The 16,714-nt window shown below is 54.9% G+C and overlaps 1 protein-coding gene across 3 annotated transcripts in view; it reads right to left on the bottom strand.

The window, feature by feature from the left end:
* PIGV (phosphatidylinositol glycan anchor biosynthesis class V) overlaps nt 1–15,394 on the bottom strand; it is a 29,394-nt gene extending 14,000 nt beyond the window's left edge. For 2 of the 3 annotated variants that reach the window (XR_010392669.1, XM_064525032.1), the window contains exons 1-5: nt 15,321–15,394; nt 10,277–10,430; nt 7,687–8,853; nt 6,687–6,828; nt 5,208–5,397 (exon numbers count right to left, since the gene is read on the bottom strand). Coding sequence is in view for 1 of the 3 variants with exons in the window: in XM_064525032.1 (XP_064381102.1) it covers nt 5,208–5,397; nt 6,687–6,828; nt 7,687–8,853; nt 10,277–10,363 (1,586 nt within the window). In the remaining 2 variants the exon portion in view is untranslated. Of the gene's footprint in view, nt 1–2,814; nt 3,201–5,207; nt 5,398–6,686; nt 6,829–7,686; nt 8,854–10,276; nt 10,431–15,320 lie in introns of those variants that run through there. The other variant, XR_010392670.1, reaches the window with a different exon arrangement.
* Nucleotides 15,395–16,714: the final 1,320 nt, after the last annotated feature.

A 16,714-nucleotide genomic window follows, 5' to 3' on the forward strand; every position in this document is an offset into this window, starting at 1 on the left:
CCCAGATAACACCCTGCAGCTCTGGAGTTACACTGGGAAGATACAGTCTTTGAAGCAAAGACAGCAGTACGAGCTCCTACACACAGCTTCTCGGTCTTTCTGAAGTCCCAGAACAGTGTTTCTAAAACCCATCAGCCGTCCCAAAGCCTGGTCACCTTCTACAACAGAAGCATCAAGCATATATGGAAAATGCCCTGAGTTAACAAGGGATCAAAACTGCCATGAGCGCGATCCCGCTTGGTCCAACATGTGAAGCTGAAAGGGAAATTGGCTTTGATTCAGCACAGCTTTGCTGTCTCTGGATGACTCGCATGTCCTTCACGGCGCGCCAGATGTTTGAGCGGGGACGCATTTCAGTACTGAAACTGCTGCGACGAGCCAGCATGCATCTAAGCAAGCGATGCCCGTTCCTGGGCTCGCTGCTGCTGAACAGGGAGCAGCAGGACCCGAGGCCGCTCTGCTGCACACAGGGACCGGAGCGGCTGCGGTCAGCGGCAGGGCAGCTCAGTTACTCACAGCAGGACACGCTAAGACCGCCGAGGAACACAGCTCTTCACCCAGCGCAGCGCTGGAGCCCCCTCCCATTCCCCGCTCTGCAAAGGGATTTGCTATTATAAGCACGGAGAAGTAACCCGGACTTGAGCACAGACATGCAAGTCCTCGAGCCCTGATGGCCACAGGCAGTGCTAAGTCTCAGTAACAGCCAGGCAGTTCAAAGGGATTAAGCGACTTTTATTTCAACTCCCGAGCTCAGCTGTCCCGAACAAAGCAGCCATCAAGCAACAAAACCCCTCTGGCCCGAGACCAGCTCTGCTGCCCAGCCCCTCAGCCCTCTCCCGGAGGGAGGCACAGAGGGGCCTCTGAAACAGGACTCGTGCTTTCCTGACATCCCTTTTCTGGGAGAGTCTCTGGACCCCTCCTCCATCCTTCAGGCAACAGAAGAAATCACATAAAAACATGAACTGCAGACACAGGTAAGACATATTGCTATATATCTAGCAAACCATAACCCATGCAACAGAAGTGCACCGCTATAATAACAACTTGGAAAGCCCCAGGGCATCTTCAACCAAGAAACAGTGACTAGGCAAGAAGGAAGGAGAGCAGATGTCCTTTACTTGGCCACGTACAAAGCAGTCACTGTGCTATTACCATCCATTAGTTTCAGACACAGCAGAGAAAGCTGTCAAGAAGTCACAGATGACACTACGAGAGGCGGTTTTGCACAGGTATCTATTACTGCCTCCCGCAGCTGCCTACCGGTTTCAGCTTGTCTGATTGCTCTTTCTCAGAACCCCTGATCTGACCAAATACCTCAATAGCTCTGACTGCAGGCTCGGGCAGCTATGCTCTGGGACTCGGAAAGGCAATGTCATGATCCAAAGGCAGGTACGAATCCTCCGCTTCGTACCGCAGTAGGGAAACCAAGCTGCCTTCCCTCCCGAGAGGCAGAAATGCAGAAGCAGAACAGCAGAAGCCCTAAGAATAAACTGAGCTCCCTCCCCAGCTCCTCTCAGGCAGTGCAGGACATAACGGGACGTTCTGGGCTCTCCCTTCCCGCAGGGCACGGGAACAGGGAGCTTCCCTGGGCTGGCTCAGGGCCACCTTCCCGAGAGGAGAGGGGATCTGGGGAGACGCAGCTCCCCTTTCCCCACACACTGCTGCATAAGGAAGGAAGAGCTCCAGAGCAGACCCTCAAGGTGGGTTTTGCCATCCATGAAGAGCCTTTGAGAGAAACTCTATTCCTACCTCCTCCACCTACAAAATGCACCGGTCTTACCAACTTTCTGGCTGCACGGACCAAGTCTCTCCTTGGCAGGCTCGGAGGAGAGGTTGCAGAGCTAGTTAGAGACAAGGAGGCATCCCGCGACCGGGAGCTGCTGCGGTGACTCCCTGCTTTGGCCGTGGAGGGGGTTAAACCTACTGACAACACCAGACTGGGCAAACAAGGCGTGAAGCTTGAAGATGTGAAGAAGTGGCTGCCTCTACCCATCCCTCCTGCCCCAGCACAGGAGAAAGTCGGTGGAAGAGAGTGGGAAAGTCAGCGAGCTCTCCGGCGGCACAGGGGGGGATCTGGGGTGACTTGGGCCTCCCCCTCCCCAGCCAGGGGATCCCTGGGGATCAGGGAAAGCGCTGGTTCCTCTTTCCCTAAGTGGGGCCGGGATCTTTGCAGCAGGGGAGCGATTTAAGGAAAGCCAGTGGGGAAAGGGAGCGATACCGGGGTGCGACGGAGGGGGACGGCAGCCGCTCAGAGACCCCAACCCCTGTCAGAGAAGGAGCTGGGAAAGCAGAGGGGGGCACAGACCCAAAGTGGGGGACAGACCCCACGAGGCTCCATCCCTGCAGGGAAGGGGGGGAAGACCCCCAAAGGGGGGGTTGGAGGGTGCTAGATCCCCCTGCAGAGAGGCAGACCCCAGAGAGGGGAACCCCAGAGCCACAGCCGAAACGGGCAGACCCCAGAGCCCCCGGTATGGGGGGGGGGGGACATCCCAGAGCCCCAGCCAAAGGGGACAGACCCCCCGGGGGCAACCCCAGAGCCCCCCTAGCACAGGGGCAGACCCCAGGGGGACCCCGGAGCCCCCAGCACGGGGGGCAGACCCCCAGGGAGAGGGTGACGCACCCCAGAGCCCCCCTAGCACAGGGGCAGACCCCAGGGGGACCCCGGAGCCCCCAGCACGGGGGGCAGAGCCTCCAGCACGGGGGACAGACCCCAGGGGGCCCCCCGGAGCCCCCCGCGCAGGGGAGCGGCGGCCCCCGAGCGCGGCACAGGCCGCGGCGCCCCCGGGGCGGCAGCGCGGGCCCCGCCGGACTCACTCGAAGGCGAAGAAGAGGCCGCTGGTGGCCAGGATGAGGCCGAGCGTGAGGGCGAAGACGCCGCTGTGCCGCGCCAGCATGAGGCGGCCGCCGCAGAAGAAGCGGTTGCGGCCCGGGAACACCTCCCATTTCCGGCGGGGCCGGCGGGCCGCGCCGGGGCGCTCCGCGGCGGCGGGCGGCGAGGCGGCGGCGGGCGGCGGCGAGGCGGCGGCGGGGCCCGGCGCGGCCGCGCCCGGCGGGATCTGCCGGTACTCGCAGTCCTTCATGGCGCCGCGCGGCTCCCCGCAGCGCCCGGCCGAGGCGAGGCGAGGCGCCGCGCGGCCCGGCCCCGTGCCCGGCCCCGGCCCCGCCGCCGGCCCCCGCCGCTCGCTCGGCGGACGTGTCCGCCCCGCCCCGCCCCGCCCCCCGCGCGCCGCCCCGCCCGCCGCGCGCCGCCCCCCAACCCCCCCGCCGCCGCCGCCGCCGCCGCCGCGGCCCCCGCTGCGGCGCCCCCTGCTGCCGCCGCCGCGCGCCGCAGCCCCGCCGCGGGGCGCCGCTCGGTCACACGGACACACGGGCGGCTGGGGAGCTGCGCAGCCCTGCACAGCGCTACACACAGCCCTACATACACCCCTACATACACCCCTACATACACCCCTACATACACCCACACACACCCCTACACACACCCCTACATACACCCCTACATACACTCCTACATACACACACACACACAGCCCTACATACACCCCTACATACACCCACACACAGCCCTACACACAGCCCTACATACATACACCCCTACATACACCCACACACAGCCCTACACACAGCCCTACACACACCCCTACATACACCCCTACATACACCCCTACATACACACACACACACACCCCTACATACACCCCTACATACACCCCTACATACACCCCTACATACACCCCTACATACACCCACACACACCCCTACACACACCCCTACATACACCCCTACATACACCCCTACATACATACACACACAGCCCTACATACACCCCTACATACACCCCTACATACACCCACACACACCCCTACACACACCCCTACATACACCCCTACATACACACACACACACACACACCTACATACACCCCTACATACACCCCTACATACACCCACACACACCCCTACACACACCCCTACATACACCCCTACACACACACACACACAGCCCTACATACACCCCTACATACACCCACACACAGCCCTACACACAGCCCTACATACACCCCTACATACACCCACACACACCCCTACATACACCCCTACATACACCCCCCTATACACACACACACAGCCCTACATACACACCCCTATACACACACACAGTGCTACGCACACCCCCCTATACACACACACACAGCCCTACACACACCCCTACACACACACTCCATACACACACACAGCCCTACACACACCCCTATACACACACACACAGAGCCCTACACACACCCCTACATACACCCCCCTATACACACACACACACACAGCCCTACACACACCCCTACACACACACCCCTATACACACACACAGCCCTATGCACACCCCTACATACACACCCCTATACACACACACACAGCCCTACACACACACACACACACCCCACAGCCCTACACACAGCCCTACACACACACCCCTACATACACACACAGCCCTACACACACCCGCTATACACACACACACACACCCCCCTACACGCACACCCCTAAACACCCTTACACACGCACAGCCCTACACCCCCCCACACACACACAGTGCTTGGGGAGCTGCACAGCCCTACACACAGCCCTGCACGGCCCTATACGCACAGCCCTACACACACACACCCACACCCACACGCACGCACGCACGCACGCACGCACGCACGCCGGGCAGGGTTGGAGGGGACGAAGGTGACCTGCCGGTGAAGGACGTCCCCGAGAATCCCACCACCGGCTCCCGGGCCGGGGAGCAGAGGCCTCTCGGGTGCCCTCGGCAGCGTCAGCCAGCGGGGCGCAGGGGCTGCGATCGTGCCCAGGGCGGGGTAGGGACAAGCTCTCAGAGGTCAAAGGCGAGACCAGCGCCCGTAGGAGTCGTGCACAAAATTTTGCCACCGATCTGCAAAGCCTGAACAGCCTCCTCCGGTTTGCTGCAGCCTTGGGTTTGCATTTAAGGGCCTATTCGGCATCTCAGTACCGGGTGGGATGTTTCGCCTATTTCGGAACGAACATGGGTCTGCTTTTAACTTCCCAACATCCGCCCGCTGACAGAAGAAACTCCGACTAAAGCTTGCTGTGAGCAGGACCTAAACCCAGGGCTTCAGCTTGGAAAACCAAGGCGAAAGGCGAACTGCGGAGCTGCTGTCTGGGGAGCAAATTAACAGGATCCAAACTCACCTCGCAGCCAGACGAAGAGCTGAAGCACGCAGAAGTGGCAACGAGCACTTTCGTCTCAGGGAAGAGGCGATGCTTCCAGAAGGGTGGCACTTGCAAGGAGGTGTGTTTGAGGCTGGAAGCAAGAATGGTCTCCCCTTCCATGGCGAGATCGTAGCGTTTTGTGCTGCTGGGCTTTGGATGTGCTCATCAGCTGGAGGACCACAAGCCTTGGGTGAGATGAGCACACATCCCATTCTCCACTCTAAGAGCTGGTGGTCTGAGGACGCGAGGAAGGGGCTGCTGCCGGGGCGCACGGTAGCCAGCAGAGCAGAAAACGCTCCGAGCTGAGGAGCCCCCGCTCGCTGCTGAGCAGAGCAGGAGATAAACCCCTGCTCCTCGAAGCCCCTTTCCCATCCCAGGACCATCCCCACCGCGCCTCCCGCCCGCTCCAGCCCTCGTTTGCCAAAGTGGGAACTGTCACTTCACTGAAGAGAAGCAAACTGTAAAATCTAGTAATTTTTACTGGCGATATTCACGTACCGACACACAAACTTCCACGCTCCCCATCCCACAAAGCGTCGAGTCGCAGCACCACAGTCCCCTCCACGAGCCGCTAGCAGCGGTCCTTGACAACAGCTGCAGCCACCCTGGTTGTGTCTACAGCTCCCCGGCAGCGGTGGAGCCCGTGGCACCGCGCCGCCCCGCAGCCGGACGCGCGCTGCGGACGGAGCCGCACATGCGGAGCGGCTCTGGCAGACGGCACGTGCCGCAGCTGCTGCCGCTGCCTCCCCGGCGCACGGCTGGAGGCACCGAGTCGAGTGCTCCGGCAAAGAAGGAACTCGAGAGGCCTGAGCGGCACGCACAGCACAGCACAGCACAGCACAGCGGGATCCTCCCCCAGCGGCTGGGGACACTCGGGCTGCGGGAGGCGTCTGCTGCGATTTCAAGAACACTTCCCCGAGGTTTTCCACCAGCTGAGAATCTGGCAGCAACAGAGCTTTGCCATAAATAATTGTCCAGGGACAGTACTTCACAGAAATAACAGACACGCGTTCCCTGCTCCCAGCGAACGTAGGGACCTTTGGCCATCAGTAAAGAGCAGGGGCAGGACGCTCTAAGAGTCACAGCAAAGAAAACGTGCCCATTTTGGAGATGTCGACAGTTCTGTAGCTGAGCAACTGGTAATTGAGTAAAACAGCTCCGTAATCTTTACAACTGACACAACAGCACCGTTACACACCTCAGGCTTCTCAGAAGAAGTGAGCTCCACTCCCGACCAGTGCTTCTGCCCCACTGCCAGCCCACAGAAATACAAACTCCCCATTGCTAGCTATGTCCACGGCAAGAAGTTGCAGTGCAGGATCAGTCCCAGGAGCCAGTAGGACAGGAAGTAGCCCAGGAGGCATTTGGTGAGGGGGGTGCTTAACCTATAGTTGAGCAGTAATCTCACAACGGGGTTTTTGGAAATCCCTTTCTGATAGGAGCCAGCAAGAGAGTTACCTAAAACAGACTTCTCAGAGGGAGATGCTGTGGTTTCCTTATCAGTCCCTTCACTCCAGAGCAAAGGTTCGTATTCTTGAAGCAGGTGAGCAGGAAACCAGTAGAGGACTGGTGTGGAGGAGCCAAGGAACCTGGTTAGAACCTGAGAAGAGGCAGAGAGAGAATCCCATAAATTGCAGGTCTTTGACTCTGACCAACCCTGCTTCTGAAGAATGGAAGGAGCAATCTATCTGCCTGAAACAGATTATTGATAAAGAGGAATGAAATACAGCCCTGCTTCATGGTGTTAGGATTTACTACACTTGGAATGAAACATCTCTCAGCTCAGGGCTGCTTTATTTATGAAGACGTTTGTGTAAGCAGCCAAGTGGTCTCCAGGTTTTGGACAAACAAATTGCCATAAAATCACAGAAATCCTTGTCACAGTCCAGCTTAGGATCTGGGCAGTAGCAGTAGCTTCAGGGGAGATTTGAACCTCAATGTTCAATCATTTTTTTCCGGATTTTTGCCGGAAGCCCCAATCTTTAGGATCACTAGCTGTATTCTGAAAATGCCCTGAAACAGTTTCTAGGGACTGGCAACAGGCTCTGGATCCTTTCATCGCCATCCATTCAAATTCTTCCCAACACGATAACAACCCAGCATCATCCTCTGACAGCTGTTCAGCAGGGTTTGGCAAGCCTGGCATTAAACACATTCAAAATGCCTCCTAAAACCAGCTGGTACCTTTGATCCAAGTCCTAGTGTCCTCATCATCATATGAAGCAACCTCCCTTCAGGAATTCTCCAGGAAACAAGAGGAACTAAACGGTTTTGGAAACTGACTGGGGAAATAGCTCCTAGAAAGGAAAGGCAAAGCTTCTGGTAGCAACGTTTGCATTGTCCTGTCCCGCAGCTCAGAGAATTTCAGATAGTGTGACTGTCAGTGAGTCATCTCAGCCCCCACACTGTATTATTCCCTTTAAGAAATCACTCCTCTATGTTGCTATGAATGTCATACCTGCACGTGCATGCAGAAGACTCCAAGCAGCAGCAGGACTGTGGCATGGACCACATACACCAAGACAGCAGGGCAGCAAAATCCAGTTCCTGGTTTACCCTCTCCTTGTTCTTCTTCGTTCTTTCTCCTCTCTAGACCAAGAGTTAGGCAGTGCCGAGGGTTTGCAGTGAGGTAGGTCCAGGCAGCCCATGAGCCCAGAAGTGTGACAGGCAAAGCAAGCAAGAAATTTGGTACCTGTCTGAGCTCAAAATACCTTAGAAAGCCCACATTCCAGTAAGCCTCTTGAATATAGGAATAGACCACAGGGAACCGCTGAGAACACCAAGGGGGTTTAAGGCTATTCATAGCCGCTAGACGATAGCCCTTGTCCAGAGCCAGCTGCAGCAGCGGCTGGGGAACACTCTGCTGCAGGCCAGTGCCAGGAGCACAGAACCTCACATAAGCATAATACTGAAATAAAACAAATGGCAGAAAGATCCCAGCGCACATCAGAATGACTGAAGATGCCAAGCTAAGGAGTTGCCTCCAGAATGGAGGGCGCTTCCTTACCAGTCCTGAACCCACCTGGAGCTGGAGGGCAAAGCGCTTACTGCGGGAGTAGATAAAGAAGCCGGCATTGATAAGCCCATTGGCACGCACCCCAGAAGCAAGGGAGAAGAGCAGTCCACTGAACCAGCTCTGCCCCTTCTCCAGTTGCCACATGGCACTGAAGGCCAGGAAGGCAAACATGCTCTCTGAGTACGCAGCTGCCATAAATACGTTGGCAGGGCTGATACAAAACAGAGCGGCAGCGAGGAAAGCCACCCTGCGACACCGCAGCACGACACAGCCCAGCTTATACAGGGCAGCCGCTGCCAGGACAGAAAAGAGGGAATTAAGAAGTACAGCTGACAGCAGCAGACGGCTCCGCAGACGCAGCAGCCACTGCAGGGGCCACAGAGCAACTTCTGCCAGGGCGCGCGTGCTCAGGGGGTACGCCGGGAAGAAGGCAAAGTTGTGCTCATACAGGTAGCCTCGCTCAGCGATGAAGAGGAAGTGCTCCGCGTCCCAGTGCGAGAGGCCTCCCAAAAGCCACTCCAGGAGCAGGTCGCAAAGGCCAGGCTCAGACAGGCGAGGGGGAGAGAAGGCATCTGCAGCGTGATCTGGGATCAGGAGGTTGAACAGAGCCTGGAAAGAGAAGGCAGGATTGAAGTCCAGCAGACATCCTCTTGCGTCCTACTGAAAGCACCACGCAGAAGGAGGATTCCCAGGTTTTGAAGGGGACGAGAGGAGCAGAGAACACAGGCTGGCAGGCTTTCCAGCAAGGACACCGGTAAGAAGGTGCAAATACAGTCTTTGGGGACATTTACATCTGAACTGAATAAAACTCTGAAAAGTATCCAGCATGGGTCCCCACAGAACTGCACAGGGAAAGGTTACTCAGCCCGGTGTTCCTGGGCACACCTAAACGCTTACGCGCTGTGCTTTTGTAGCGCTGGTAAGCCTCCAGCTGTGCTGAATTTGGCTTTATCACCCCAGGGATGTATGAGGGAGAGAAGACAGAACTAGAGAAAAGACTTTCCCAGAGAAAATTGATGCAGGAGGCAGAGCAAATTTCCAGGCCCCTTCTCTAGTTTCTACTTCACTCCATCACCTCTGCAGCTCAGCATGCACAAAGGGCTTCTCTTTCTGGAGATGAGTAAACAGAAAGCACAAACCCGTTCCTCCCAGGAGCTTGTGGTGCTGACCACAACATTTTAAAAAGTGGAAGAAAAACCCAGACAGCTCATGAGATAGCGGGGCTGCAACTTAGCACATCATATTGTCACATCGAATGAAAATAGGTTAAAAAAAACCACCAAAAACTTCAAATGTTAAGTTTTGCATGATGTATAAATGGAGACTGTGATGAGTCCCTTGCAATTAATTCAGCGCTGGCAGAGAAAAGAAAAAGGGCCACATTTAACAAATTGGGCCGAAAAGTCATAGAAAGCTGACATTTTACAACGAAGCACACATCTGGACTGACCAGGCCTCTGGCATTTGTAACACAGAGTCTTTCACCTCCGCTGACGGTTCCACTCAGCCCTGCCCAGTGGTCACCAGAGCTGCCACAAGCTGCCAGCTGGCTGGCGGCCTGCTACTGAAGATCTTTCTCACTTAGAGAGATTTTGTTTCACCGAGGCCATGGCTATGGCTAGACTGTTTGCTGGCTGCCTCGGTACGTACAGGTAGGGCTGAGCGGACCAAGAGCTAGCTCGTGCTCAGAGAAGGATGTCTCTGGGAATGAGACTGGGGAAGAATGTGCAGGAGGGGATTATTGCTCCTGTTCTGTGGCTAAACAGAGGACTTCAGCCTACTGTGCTGCCAGCTCAGCCTCTTGTAACAGTAGCATGAAAACATGCTAAGTTATAAGGAACCATATATAATTTTATTTAACCGCAGCCTGTCTCCTTGGATGCAGCTGATCTCTTGGCTCTCCAAAAGAGATCATTTTTCAATCGAGCAGAACCAGTTAGCTCCTGGTGCAAAAGGCAGTACCAAAGAGAGAAGCCTCAGAGCAGCAAACAACAGACATTACAGCATCTTTGGTTAGGAACAGGAGACTTGCCTGCAGCAGAAGCGTCAGGGCTCTGCAGCACGCTGCAAACCACAGGACCTCTCGGAGGTAGGGATCTTGCCTGTTCACCAGCTCCATTCTGAGCTTGAAAGTTGCCTCGCTAGGTCACTGATGCCAGGGAAATTCTCCCTCTGCTTTTGGAAACCTAGATCGATAAACAGAGAGGACAGACTCAGAAAGGTACTTCTGGCTTCAGCCATGTTTATAAACCGTACACCTCTATCACTTTTACTTCAAAAGGCTGCAAATCTACATGAACAAGAAAGTCACTTATGAAAGAGGTCATGGAACGGGGAGATGATGCAGAAGCCTTCTTTCATACTCTGCCTATAAAAAAATAATTTCCCTGACTTCTTAACCTTGGCTAGGATGCAGAAAGAGAGAAGTATAACATGTACTCTCAGCCCATTCCTTACCGGGCCAGCGTAAATACCAAAAGCAGCCTCCTTGGCCTCTTTACTGGCTGTCTCAGTGGAAACACCAGCAACTCAAGCCACAGCTCAGTGAAGCAGCTATGCGCACATTCAAGTTCCAATGTGCTGAATGGGATTTAAACCTTTCTGCCTTTTTTTGAATAGAGACATAATTAAATGTGGACTTTGAGTGTAATATCCATGCAAGCACTTTCGTGACAGGGGCTCTGTCGGTCCGACACTGCCAGGCACTCTCTCTTCTCTCCCCTGCTGTCTGTCCTGCATTTGCTCCTGGGAAGCAGAGAACTCCTTTTTTCAGGGCTGCTTTCCATGGCACCGATCCGATGAGCTATTTCTCGGCCAGGCTAAAAAGCCTGCTCAGATATGGAGGCTTCCCAACACACACCCTCCATCGATCAAGGCTAGCGTCCTCCTGACATGACACTTACATAACTCCACTCTCTCCACCTGTATTTTTTCGGTATTTTGGCAGAGGTCCTGGTCTCCAGAGTGAGGGCATCTGCCTGTCAAGCACATTACATATGCTAAGGTGGCTCTCTTCCACGTCTTCCCCTGCAAACCTTACCTGGAAGATTTAACCACTCTGAGGAGTCTCGCTGCTTTCCTTTCTTTACATTCTGGATTGACATTCTGGGACCAGCTACGAAAACTACTGGCCCAGAGCCACAAAAGGCAGGCAGGATCTGCTGTGCAGCTTTTTAAGATAACACATTTCTTCCGTTGGTTCCTCAGCCACCAACTGCTTTTCAGTTTCAGAAACAGAGGACTCGAAGCGCTCTCTAGGTTCCAGTGACATCCTGCGCTATTTCCTACCTGCCATCTTTCTAATCCAGTGCGATTTTAACACATAAAGATCCCAAAGCACTTCACAAGTGATCACCTAATGATCTAAAAAAACTCCGAGATTTCTCTTTCACCATTTTACTGACAAGGCAACTTGAGAAGCTGGCAGGTTAAAAACTGCACGGGACAACAGAAAGCGAGTCATTGGCAAAACAAAAAACAAGACCCAAATACACTCATTTATAGCTCCAGTCCTTAACCACAGGGTTATGCTTCCTATTTTGCCACATATAAAACTTCTGGTTTTGCTCATATTCTCCTCTTGCTCCAGAGCATTCATAGCTACAGACAAAGCAACTGGTGGGAGGCACATTCTACTGAATCACGAAGCTGCAATGTTATTTTCAGAGAGGGGATACTTCAGCCCAGCTGTAAATTCTATTAAAGCACATTCACAGCTGCAAATCCTATTAAAGCACAGAGGCAAAAAATTGTCCAAGCACTTTAAATATTTTTTTAAAAAGCACAGAAAAAGCCTAGCATGAATGTGCCAAGAAGGCTCAAATCAAACGGCTTTAAAAAGCCTGTTCCTGTCACGATGCAGCACACCTTGTAGCAGAAAGCAGCAAAGTCTACAGAAAGCTGCAGCCCACAACCACCATTCTGGGAGAGAACACAGTGTTACACGGAGCTGGAATATCTCTACATCAAAAGCACCAAGAAGTGCTGCTTCTTAAGAGCACTTATATGAACACAAAAAAAGACATAAAAAGGCAGAAGTGAGTTAAAAATATCTTTGCAGAAAAAGATGTAAAGTCTTAATATCAAAGGTACATTTCTCTCCGTGTTCTGTGTTTCTACCCATCCCTTTGCTCTCGGACATGAATTCATTCCTGCTCACTCTGGAAACTATACTATCAAAAAGGACACACACATGGACGAAACAGACGTTGGATAAATCACCATGTAAATTAAAATGCGAATTCTGGAGGCCTGTGGAAATGCAGTGTAAGCTGAGTGCCACCCGGGGGCAGCAGGCACTTGCGACAAGGGCATTTCCTCCCTCCGCACACCACGGCAATCAGTTCCTGGTTATGCTACAGGATTCCTGTTGGGAAACCTATTTCGTGCTGCCCACTGAAAACACAGAGCAAGGGCTTAGGCATCTCTTGGCATTTCTGCAATCTGCCATTAGATTAAGGAGAGACCCAAAACACAACTGAAAACCTGTTCTAACCAGTATCCCAAAGATAAAAGAGTGAATTTCGGAAATCCCGTGGATTTCGCACGGTTTCTGCTGCTCCGGGCACCCCCGGCTTTGCTGCAGAGCCCTGGCCGCTTTCGCTCTTGCTCAGTTCTGGTTGCTGCTCCGCAGGCAGAAACCCCAGCACAGCTTAAAAATGGATCTGAACGGGAAACAGTTCCAAGAAATGGGAACATTTCTACTGCTGTACAGTAACAGTTCTACGCGTTTGAACAAAACCTACGTTAGACCAAAACGTAACGTGACCTTTTCGCGTGGGACAACTGACCCACTCGCGAAGCTGCCGAAGTTGGAGCTGCCAAGCAGTTACATCAGGTCCGAGAGCGCCGTGATGAACCAAGTGTGAGAGTATGTCCCAATCATTTCTCTATTTTCCTGTGTTTTAATGTCTGCTTTACTACTGTGCACAGCCACAATGCAAAACAGTAACACCAAGCCCCACTCTGCAAAGTGCATTCAGTGCACACACTAACTTTTGGCGAGGAGAAGCGAGGGACTGATAACGCAGTGTTTCTGGTGCTTCTTTCTGACAGCTAAAACAGTCGCTGCCTGCACCTGGCATAAATTGACAGAAGCGCAACACAGAATTGTTTCTCCTCACTTTGGAGATAAGAAAGGCCTGCAATTTGCAGAGACTCCAGCAGAGGTTAGATCACAGTTGAAACGCTTAATAGGAATGTTTTCAAGGTTGGACACAATTATCGCTCGTGTGTTTATTAATGGATTAATATTCAACATTATATAGAACCAATCAGCATTTGAAGCACAAAAGGGCTCAACCCCAGGACAGGTCAGTTCAAGTGTTTCCATTAAATATGTTCTTAGCTGTTGTTACAAGCCTCCCTAGAAGGGCCAGACTAGAGAACACTCTGCTATCTTGCAATGTACTGAGGTATTCGGCCTAGGAAATCTAATCTTTCCGTTTCACTTTTTATTAGCCAGGCCTTTTAAAAGGATTGGTTTGACTATTCAGCATTGTCTCCAGTTTAAAAATAAAAAACAAATGACATCCAGCCCTTCCCCCTTCCTCCTCCTCGCTCGGATTGGTTTTTATTTAAAATGTCAAGAGGAAATGTTTCTCAAAGTGAATTCCAACCCCATGAATGTGAATTCTAATTTCTGAACCCTCGGTGGAAAGCCCCCCAAAATTCATACACTTATATATAACTTATGAGCAGTTCAGCCCGAGGTGAGCACCAACCGTGCTCAATTCCCACCAGGTTTCACTTTCGCAGCTGAATCTCCTGGCCTCTAAAGCCATCCCTTCCCCCTCCCACGCCTGGGAACGGGGAAAATCAGACTCGTGCCTTTAACACACTGCGGCAGGGAGACAAGTTCCCCAGCAGGGTCGAAGAAGAGAGAGCGGCAGCGACATCAGGCTTCTGCCGTGTCTACACTTAACCGTTTTGGTCATTTTTCCCCAGACTGCCTGCACCCGCTGCACAGGGGCTCAGCGTGAGCTGCTCTCGCGAGGGGCGGGGGGGTCGAACCAGCACAAGACCAACGAGCGTCGTGTTTCCACCAGAACGCGTGACGGTGGGAGCCGAGGGCTTGGCCCCCAACCTGGACACGCTCCCAGGGGCCGTGACAGGACCCCGAAGTCGTCGGCTTTTGCGGGGAGAGCGAGGTGAGGGAGGCAGCGGGCAGAGCCGAGCTGCCCCCGCCTCGGTCTCCCGCCCCCCGCGTGCTCAGAGACCCCACGCCACGTTTCACGGGCGCCGGCTTCCGGCGTGCGGGAGCACGAACAGGCGAAGGCAGCTCTGAGCCCTCTTCTTCCACAGGTCGCAGCGGGCTCAGCGGCGACGGGGGGACGAGGCTGCCTGCGGGGCCGCTGCTCCCCCCGCAGTGCGGGCGGGCAAGTCCCTATCAGACGCCCCACGCCGCAGAGGGGCGACCCCCGCCCCCCCCCGACCGAGGGGCAGAGGGCAGCCAGAAATGGGGGGAATCTCTCCGGGGGCTGTTCCCCTCCCCCCGGCAGGAAGGGGGCATCTCTGCACCCTGGGGTGTCCGCAGCTGCTCTGGGCCCCTGGGTGAAGGGCGCGTCTCGAGAGACTCCCCCAGGGAAGGGGAGAGCCCTGGGGGCACCTGGGCCTTATCCAGCCCAGGAAGGGGGGAGCTGTCAGGCTGGGGGGGGGGGGGTCTAGGCCCTGGGGGGGGTTGTCCCCCAAAGGGGTGTGTGTAGGGGCTTGGAGGGGGGTCTAGACCATGGCGGGGGGCTGCTTCCCCGCACAGGGGTGTGGGGGGGCCCTGGGGTGTCTGAGCCTCTTCAAGGCGAGGGGGGCAGGCGGTGACTGCCCCCCCGAAGGGGTGCGGGCAGGGCTGGGGGAGGGGCTGTTCCCCCCCAGAGGAGCAGGTCGGGCCGGGGGGGGGGGGAATCTAGGCCTCGGGGTCACTCTGACCCCCCTTTGGGGTGTTTAGGGCCCGGGGGTCTCTCTTAACACCCCGAAGAGGGGGGGCCGGGGTGTCTCTGCCCCACGGGGGGGCGCGGGGCCGGGGGGGGGGGCAGGTCTGAGCGCGGCCCCCGCCTCCCCCCCCGGCGCGGCCCCTCCCCCACCTGAGCGCCCAGCGCGCGGCTCCCGCGCCGGCTCCATCCCGCCGCCACCGCCCCCCCCACTTCCGGCCCCGCCCCTTCCGGCGCCGCGCGCGCCGCCGCGCGTCACGTGGCGGTTGGGGGGGGCGGCGCCATCTTTGTTAAGGGCGGGAGGCGGCGCGGGCCGCGCGGAGGCGCTCACGGCAGCGGGGCCCGGCCCGGCCGCTTCCTCGGCGCCGGCTGCCGGTGACCCGCTTCCTCCCGTGGGGCTGCGCCAACGGGCGCGGCGGGAGCCCTGCGGAGAAGCCCGCGCCGGTAGCTGGGTACCAAACCAGCGCAAACCTCGAGCGAAGACAGGCCGCGGGTGCAGGAGGGGCCCGGCCCGGGCAAGGCGCTTGTCCAAACGCGTTAAGCGACGAGCATACGTTGTTGTGTTACTTACTTACTTACAAGAGGGCGGGCAGGTTTCCCTGGAGATCTGGGCCAGGTGATGACAGAGGCATCGCGTTTTGCTCTCAGCCTAACCGAGCTCGTGCCGCACGTAACCACGTCGCAAGCGGCGCCTCAGTGAGCGGCAGCACCATGTCGGGCCTTGTCCAAAGGCTGGCAGAGAACAGACAAGTCCTTGCGCTTCAAAACTGACTTTACTACAGGATCGGCCTCGCCATCTTCATTGCAGGAATGAAAGAAAAACCATCTTTGCCACCTGAGTCTTCAAGGGAGATTCCCTCAGAGTGGTTTATAATCAGGGCTCTGACTTGGGAAGAGCAAAAGTTTTCTCCTTTGCTGGTAAAAATGAAACACACAGCCTCCCAAGCCAAAGAAAGGAGTTTAAGGAATGCCTACAGATGTGGGGGTACGAGTCAGGTCAAAACATTGAGGATTTGCATTCTGTGCAGTCAAGTCAAGTTTTAGATCAGGTGTGGCTCTCAAAATAGTCCCTTATTACACACTGTGAACACTGCTTATTCTCATTTTACTAATTCCTCATCCATGCCCTTTTTCTTTTAACCATTTTAGAAGTGTAAGAGGTACGTGTGTTTACATGCACGCAAACATTGGGGGAACAGAATCACTCCCCTCAGATCAATCGGTTGTATAAATACTGGTAAAATGGGTAGTGAGCATCACTTGTGACTGTTCTCTTCCTCCCAGATGCAGCATTCGCTTATGATTAAATTCACCACAACCTGAACACAAAGGCTGTACAAAAGCTGCTAATAGTACTCTTTCCAACATTGCTGTTAAAGTTCTGTTACAGAAAAAAAAAAAGATTTTTACATTAATCAAACTAGTTTAAACAGATCCTAGGATACGAGATTAAATTATCAGAGGGAAGTTGCTTTAAAAATCAACAACACTGTCACAGAATGGCAAAATCTAGAAGCATTCCTATCCCACTACCTGACTTGGTTTCA

Source organism: Dromaius novaehollandiae, chromosome 23, assembly GCF_036370855.1.
Source record: "Dromaius novaehollandiae isolate bDroNov1 chromosome 23, bDroNov1.hap1, whole genome shotgun sequence".
In the NCBI taxonomy this organism is placed as follows: domain Eukaryota; kingdom Metazoa; phylum Chordata; class Aves; order Casuariiformes; family Dromaiidae; genus Dromaius; species Dromaius novaehollandiae.